Below are 8,146 nucleotides of genomic sequence, written 5' to 3' on the forward strand. Positions count from 1 at the left end.
GCAAAAAGAAAAAAGCCGGAAGTGGCACTGTGGCTCAAGTGGTAGAGCGCTAGCCTTGAGCTGAAGAGCTGAGGGACAGTGCTCAGGCCCAGAGTTCAGGCCCACTACTGGACCCCCCCCCTCCAAAAAAAAGAAAATATGGCTGCTTGAGGCCACAATGGAAAAGGTTTAGAGTTCTCAGTGACACTGTTAGCATTTTAAAATATGCACAATAGTGTTTTTATTTGTGTTGATTATTTGTAGGAGGCAATAAATGCGTGCATTTCCAGGCACACCCTCGAGTGATCCAAGCATCAAAAACCTCCAAATATGAATAATAAAGAAATTGTTGTTCACAGCAGAAAAGTTTAACCATCAACAGTGTATCAATTTTACACTGGCTTAATGGAGCCCAACAGAAATTCAGACAAAAGAGAAAGCTAGACAACGCAGAGATATATAGTCCGGACCTTGGATTTTTTTCTTTCTAAATCTTCCAAAGCCTTCATAGTTTACATGTAGCCTAAAAGTTGAATTTGTGTTTACTTGAAAGAACTACATTTATGATATTTTGTGATGTAATAGTTCATTCATTATGCAGATGACATTGAAAAGCCATCACTCCTTATGTACTTGGACAATATGGGGGTCCTCTTACCTGGGGATTTTTAAATACATCGTATTTTTCCTCCTTCTCCAGAAATAGCACTTTATTTTCTGTGTCTCTTGTCCAATCGGATAAGACTTCCACAACATTTTCATGGTCTTCCAAAAACCTCTCTGATGAAATAAAAAAGATTCTTTCAGACCCAACATATCAGAGTTTCAAACTGAAAAACAAGCTGTTATTGAATCAAACACTGCCTCACAATTTTCTTAAGGTTTCTAAACTTCTTAATTTTACATGATATCATTCTGTTACACTTCTATTATAATCAGTGTCAGGTTTTGGACCATCTCAGGGCTTGAACTCAGGGCCTGGGTACCCTCCTTTAGCTTTTTTGCTGGTGTTCTGCTACTTGAAGCCATGGCTTTATTTCCAGCTTTTCTCCTGGTTAGTTGGAGATAAGAGTCTCTCAGGATTGTCTGCCCAGGCTGTCTTTGAAATTCAATCCTTAGATTTCAGCCTTCTGAGTGACTAGGATTATATAGGCATGAGCCACTGGCATCAGCCTTTTAATGTTAGTATGTTTTACTTTAAATACCCTAAGTTTGATGTGTGCTTTCTCTTTGTGTGGGAGGATGATAAAACAATAACAGATCAAACAGCTTGAAATTGTGAGGTCCAGAAAGCATCATTCCCTAAACTCTGAACCAATAAAAACCTAAAAGAAGGCATCTGCCTGGAAGACAATGGGCCTTGGAGTTCTATTATGAACCAGGAGGAAGAGAACACTTCTCAAATGCCTTTAAAATGCCATCAATTTCTGCCACTCTGCTTTGGTCTCTGGGGCTGAGACTCTTCCATGAGGCAGGTTAGGCCAGTTAGAGGGAGGAGGAAGGGGAAGTGAGCGCAGACGAGGCCTGTGACAGAATCACACTGGGCTTTGAGGAAACAACCTGTGACACTACCTCTTAACGGCAGACAGATGCCCAGGTTCCCACAATCTGTTCATCTTACTAAGCAAGCAGTAAGAAGAATCCTCCTGCCACTGTCTTTCCCTTATGGACCATTAGAGAGATGGTGATAATAATGCTTCTATTCCCCAAGGTCCAGACACCTGCTCCAACCTGAGTGTCCTTACAAAGTAATACTAAGAAGGCAAAGCATTCTTCTTCTTCTCCTCCTCCTCCTCCTCCTCCTCCTGCTCCTGCTCCTCCTCCTCCTCCTCTTCCTCCTCCTCTTCCTTCTTCTTTTTTTTGGTCTGTTGTGGGGCCTGAACTCTGGGCCTGGGCACTGTCCCTCAGCTCTTCAGCTCAAGGCGAGCACTCTACCACTTGAGCTTCAGCGCCACTTCAGGTTTTCTGATAGTTTATTGGAGATAAGAGTCTCATGGACTTTCCTGCCCAGGCTGGCTTTGACCTGTGATCCTCAGATCTCAGCTTCCTGAGTAGCTAGGATTACAGGCATGAGCCATCAAGATCCGGCTCAGCATTAATGTTCTTTAGAGAAATGACACATGGGGTATTATGAGAGCCTTGAACCAAAGCCCAAAATAAAGCACACACCCACCACAAAACTTTTAGAATCCAGTGTGCTTCCAGGGAAAGGACTTACCGATTTGTAATTCTGGGTATATTTCATAAAGACACCAATCTATATTGTAGTCACAATGGGTTTTTTCAAAAAGATTGTCCAGAACATCTCGGGCCAACTGTCGCTCATCCACCATCAGTGACTTTGTGCTGTTATCATGCATGTGCACCTTGACCACGAGCTGAGGAGAAAGCCACAGAACAAGCCAGTACATTTCAGCACCTGTACACGACTAGTTATTTAGGGTTTCAACATGGCTTCTGCAAACGGAAGGAAGAAGCACTTGTGTGCTTAGGAATATGGAGGTGAGAAACCAATTCCCAAAACTGAAAACAATCATCCAAGCTGTGGCTCTGTCTTCAAGACTGCCTGCTGATAGGCAAGACCTAAAACAGAACGAGAAAGTACTGCCTTCTATGCTTTATAATAACATCTCCTCTTGCCTCAGTTTCCCAAGTGCCTCATGGGATTAAAGTCATATACCTATGTTTGGTGGCTCGTCTACCATTCTTTGAAGGGAAAAGCAGAGATCAAAGGTGGACTAAGGAAAGGAGATGTAGATAGAGAAGCCAGCTGCTCTAGAAGCAGATAGGAAAATATTTTTACATTTTATTCCATGAAAAAAAAGATGTACTGAATGAATTTGCAGTACAGCTGGTAGTTGCAGGGACCTGAATTTACATATCTTCAATAAGGACCAGGACATCACTGGCTTTTCTGGGTAAGGTGTCTGTTTCCCCGAAGGGTCCTGATTTTGAAGGTAATGAAGGAGATTATCTCATAAAGCAATGCATCAAGAGTTTGGATTTTCTTTGGGATCAGTGTATTTGTAGTATATTTACAGAATGTTAGTTCTGGTCATTTCCCAGTGAGACTTATCTTAATTAAAAATGTGATTTGAGGGCTGGGAAGGTGGCTCAGTGGTAGAGCACTTGCCTTGCATGCCTGAGGCTCTGGGTTCGATTCCTCAGCACCACATAAGCAAAAAGAAAAAAAGCCGGAAGTGGTGCTGTGGCTCAAGTGGTAGAGCGCTAGCCTTGAGCTGAAGACCTGAGGGAAAGTGCCCAGGCCCAGAGTTCAGGCTCACGACTGGATCCCCCCCCAAAAAAAAATAAAATAAAAATAAAAAAGTGATTTGAGCTGGGTACTAGTGTCTGATGCTTGAAATCCTAGCTACTCAGGAGGCTGAGATCTGAGGATCACAACTTGAAGCCAGGTGGGCAGGAAAATCTGTGAGACTCATCTCCAGTTAATTGCAGAAAAAGCCAGAAGTGGCACTATGGCTCAGGAGGTAGAGTGCTAGCCTTGAGCAAAAGGAACTTAGGAACAGTGCCTAGGTCCAGAGTTCAAGTCCCAGGACTGGCAGAAATAATAGTGATTTGAGCTAGGTATTGGTAGCTCATACCTGTAATCCTAGCTACTCAAGAGGTTGAGATCTGAGGATTTGTGGTTTGAAGCCAGTCCAACCAAGCAGGAAAGTCTGTGAGACTCTTATCTACTCTTATTTCCAACTAATCTCTCTCTATGTCTCTGTCTCTGTCTGTCTCTGTCTCTCCCTCTCTCCTCCCTCCCTCCCTCTCTCTCTCTCTCTCTCTCTCTCACACACACACACACACACACAGAGACACACACACACACAATCGTAAGTAGAACTGTGGCTTGAGCAGTAGAGCCAAAAAGCTCAGTGACAGTGCGCAGGCCCTGGATTCAAGACCTAGAACAGGCACACACACAAAAAAGGGATTCAATAGGCCACAAAATTGGCAACATGCCTTTCTCTTCCAAAGTTTGGGTTAGGTCAGATGCTGGTGGCTGATAGTTAATCCTAGCTACTCAGCAGGCTGATCGCTGAGGATGTGGTTCAAAGTCAGCGCGAGCAGGAAAGTTCTTGGGATTCTTATCTCCAATCAACCAGCAGAAAACCGGAAGTGGTGCTGTGGCTCAAGTGGTACAGCACTAGCCTTGAGTGAAAAAGCTCAGGGACAGTGCCCAGGCCCTGGGTTCAAGCTCCCTAACCACCACCACCAGAAAAGTTTGGGTTAGGCTGTGAGCAGCTTCCTGTCCCACCTATGCTGACCTTAACAAGTTTAAAGACGGAGATGGGCAGTTCCTGTAGGTCCTGTGCAGAGTTAAGCAACAGGAGGAAGTGTATGATACAATCTGGGGGAGGAACAGGCAGTGAGCACAGCTGAAGGACTCCCCTTCCTAATTCATGCATATTGCAAAGCCAACACGGAGACATCTGGGCAGTTCCTTCTTCTTCCAGGAACCTATCAAGCAGATTTCTTCCAGATTTGCCTGAGAAATATTTTTTCTCTCTTGAAAACCTGCTTCTTGGATATATTTGCCTTTTTTTTTTTTTGCCAGTCCTGGGACTTGAATTCCAGACCTGGGCGCTGTCCCTGAGTCTCTTTTGTGCTCAAGGTTAGTGCTGTACCACTTGAACCACAGTGCTAGTCTGGCTTTTCTGAGTAGTTTATTAGAGATAAAAATCTCATGGACTTTTCCTGGCTGGCTGACTTTGAACTGTGATCCTCAGATCTCAGACTCCTGAGTAGCTATGATTACAGGCGTGAGCCACCAGTTTCTGGCTTATATTTGCCTTTTGGTATATTTAAAACAATAGGCCCAAGTACCCACACTGTCAAAAATATTCATCTGATCTTAGATATGAGACCTGAAGGCTGTATGGATACATAGAAATTCCTTCCTTCCCTCCCTCCCTCCCTCCCTCCCTCCGTCTCTCTCTTCCTTCCTTCTTTCTTTCCTTCCTTTCCTTCCCTTCTTGCTCTTTTTCTCTCTTTCCTTTCTCTCCTTCCTTTATCTTTCTTGCTCTCCCTCTCTCCTTCTTTCTCCCTCTCCTTCCTTCCTTCTTCCTTCCAACCATGCTTCCTTCCTTCTTTTTTTCCCCTCCCTTAGTTTTTATGCTCAAGATTGGCATCCTGTCATTTAAGCCACAGGTATACTTCTGGCTTTTTGCTGGTAAGTTGCAGATAAGAGTCTCTTGGATTTGTCTGTCAGGGCTGGCTTTAAATCTCCATCCTCAGATCTCAGCCTCCTGAGTAGCATGGATTCTAGGAATGAGCCACCAGTGCTTGGCTTTACTGTTTTTCTGTGGAAGACACACTTACTGTTCGCTGCTCAGAATTATTGTTGTAAAATAGCTACCAGTCCTCAGGCTGAAAATGTTTAATCTTCCGGTTATAAAAATTAAGGAAAAAAAAGAAAAAAAATTAAGGATATCTGACCATGTTTCATTCCTGCTTAGGAATTTTTGAGAAAATAAAATACATGCTGATCTTTTTTTTTGGTAATTGAGAGAAAAAAAGTATTCAAGTGCATAATTTCACAATGATGAAAGGGGATTTTTTTTTGGCAGAAATCACTAAGCAGATTGAATCCAAATGTCCACAATTATAGAATTTAGCAAACGCAAACGTCAAGAGAAGGCTGTTGACTTTTTAACAGGATGAAATTACCCTATTCTTCACATATTCTCTTTTGTCACATTTGCTAGTGAGGAGCAAGTCTATATCAACGCATAGGAGCATCGGGAATCACAGTTATGGCTCATGACTTAGCAAGCTCTGTGTCTTTAGTATTCATACAATGTTCTATGGGACAAAACATTCACGAAGGGAAAGAAAATCTCTGCCTTTCTAATTCATTAATCGAGTTATTATATAGTGCAAAAATCATTTCTTTCTGGGGAGGGGATGGGTAAAAACAAAATGCTTAAATAAGGATACAGGTTAACCTATTTTAACAATGAGATGTACAAGACACTATGTTGAAAATGAACTTTACAACATCAGGCGTACAGGGTGAGGGAGGGGGGAGGAGGGGAGTTGGGGAAGTGGGGAGGGAAGGGATGGTAGGGGAAAAACAAAGGAGAGGGTAACAATGCTTAATAGGAAATGTACTCATTACCCTACTCATGTAACTGTAACCCCTCTGTACAGTATCTTTACAATACAAAATACATATTAAAAAAGAAAAAAATCACTTCTTTCTTATCTTTCATTTGAAAGCAATTAAATCCAAAAGCATCCTAGTCCTAAATTATTTACAATGCTTTTCTTGTTTTTCTAATAAAAGTTACAAATGAGATTGTTCTCCTGTATTACCAAGCTTTGGAAGAAACAAGTAATTGAATGCATCTGATTCCATTTATGATTCCAAAAGCATTATAGCACAAGCTATGGACATTATATAGAATTCAAAATAATGCTAACTCTCCATGGAATGCTTGGGAGTGAAATGTTTCAGGCATACTTGATTTCCATAAAAACATGTAGTAACCCTATGGTGTTCCTCCCTTAACGTGTATGCCTCTCACTTAGTTTTCTCATAACCCATGCCGTGCTAGGCTTTTGTTTTTAAAAATACATTTGGAAGCTGGGCGCTGGTGGCTCAGGTCTGTAATCCTAACAACTCAGGTGCTGAGATCTGAGGACTGCAGTTTGAAACCAATCCAGGCAGGAATTTATCTCCAACTAACCACCAAAAAGCAGGATGTGGAGCTGTGGCTTATGTAGTAGAGTTTGAATCTTGAGCAAAAATAGCTCAGGCTCTGCACCCAGACTCTGAGTTTAAGCCACAGGACCAGCAAAAACAAAACAACAAGGAAACAACAAACAACCAAAACAAACCCCCAAAGCCTTACACACATCTGGAGTATACAACTCATTTTGATCATTCTCTTTCCCTTTCTAGAATTAGAATTGTGAATCTTCCTTGTTGGGTGAAGATAGACTGTGCTTTGTGTTTACTGTCATCATTCATCTAAACTAAAGATGGTAAACTCTCTTGCTTTATGATAGCAGGAAATAGCTGCTACATTCTCCTGTTCTCAGGGGCCACCTGGAGCAGACAGACCGCATCTTCTCCTTGTTCTACCTTTGTACCTAAGAGGCAACTTCTCTTTTCATTTCTATTCTGAAAATATATGCAATGTGACCCTTATTCTTTAAAAATATAATTAAAAATATTTTTTGTTTATGTGGTACTGAGGAATCAAACTGAGGGTCTTGTGCATGCTAGGCAAGCACTCTACCATTTTGCCACATTCCCAGCCCTTGTGGCCCTTATTTTTTATAAACAAGTGGCTTGAAATTATCTGACAATGAATTTTGTTTTTATTTATTCTCTCTTCGCAGTTCTAGGGATTGAACCTAGGGCCTTCTATAGGCTAGGCAAGTGATACACTACTGAGCTGTATTTTTAGCCCTTGCCTTTTCCCCTAGGAATACACATTCTTGGAAGAAAAATAACCCATGTTTTGCAAAAATTGCACAATCAAATTACAGGCTGTTGGGAAAGTAAGTTTAGGAGCAGATTACTCAAAATCTTGGCAATTTAGAAACCAGAGAATAAGCAAAAAATATTTGGTTTCCCTGAGATAGTACTTGGACAGCTAGAGTAAGCAACAGAGTTTTAAGTTTTTCCCGGGGGATGTGAAAAATGCTCAAGTAACTATGGGCACAAGAGGTCAACTAAAGCCATGCTCTGACCCAATTAAGGCAGGCTCGGAAGGTAGCGCCACCTGCTGGTGAGTCAGGGAAGCTCAACTCTCAGCAGAAAGAGCTCTGGATGTACGGATTGGTTTTAAATTGTTCAAAATAGGCCTGGATGGAAGGGTTATGCTTATGTGTAAGCCGAGCCAAGAGTCTTTTCTTTTCTTATGTAAGAGAAATTCAACATCCATGATTCCACCTCAGAGAAAAATATGTATAAACCAAAGGAAAAAAAAATCATGTACAGACCAAGAAACTGCCACTGCTAGGCAAACATGGCAATCCCCGCACAAAGGAGCCAATAATATTATAAAGAGAAAAACCATAAACTTTATCTCTGTCTTTATAATTAAAAATTGACAACTACTGGGAAAGCACCACCTGAAAATTTTATTATATAATATATAAAATACTATATATATATATATATATATATATATATATATATATATAT

At 41.4% G+C, this 8,146-nt stretch overlaps 1 protein-coding gene across 1 annotated transcript in view; it reads right to left on the bottom strand.

The window, feature by feature from the left end:
• The window catches only part of Apbb1ip (amyloid beta (A4) precursor protein-binding, family B, member 1 interacting protein), an 85,867-nt gene that overhangs the window by 33,293 nt on the left and 44,428 nt on the right, over positions 1–8,146 (bottom strand). Inside the window, exons 5-7 of the mRNA XM_013014591.1 lie at positions 4,959–5,028; positions 2,198–2,365; positions 638–759 (exon numbers count right to left, since the gene is read on the bottom strand). Coding sequence (XP_012870045.1) covers positions 638–759; positions 2,198–2,365; positions 4,959–5,028 — 360 coding nt within the window. The remainder of the gene's footprint in view (positions 1–637; positions 760–2,197; positions 2,366–4,958; positions 5,029–8,146) is intronic.

Source organism: Dipodomys ordii, unplaced genomic scaffold (assembly GCF_000151885.1).
Source record: "Dipodomys ordii isolate 6190 unplaced genomic scaffold, Dord_2.0 Scaffold24, whole genome shotgun sequence".
Taxonomy (NCBI): Eukaryota; Metazoa; Chordata; class Mammalia; order Rodentia; family Heteromyidae; genus Dipodomys; species Dipodomys ordii.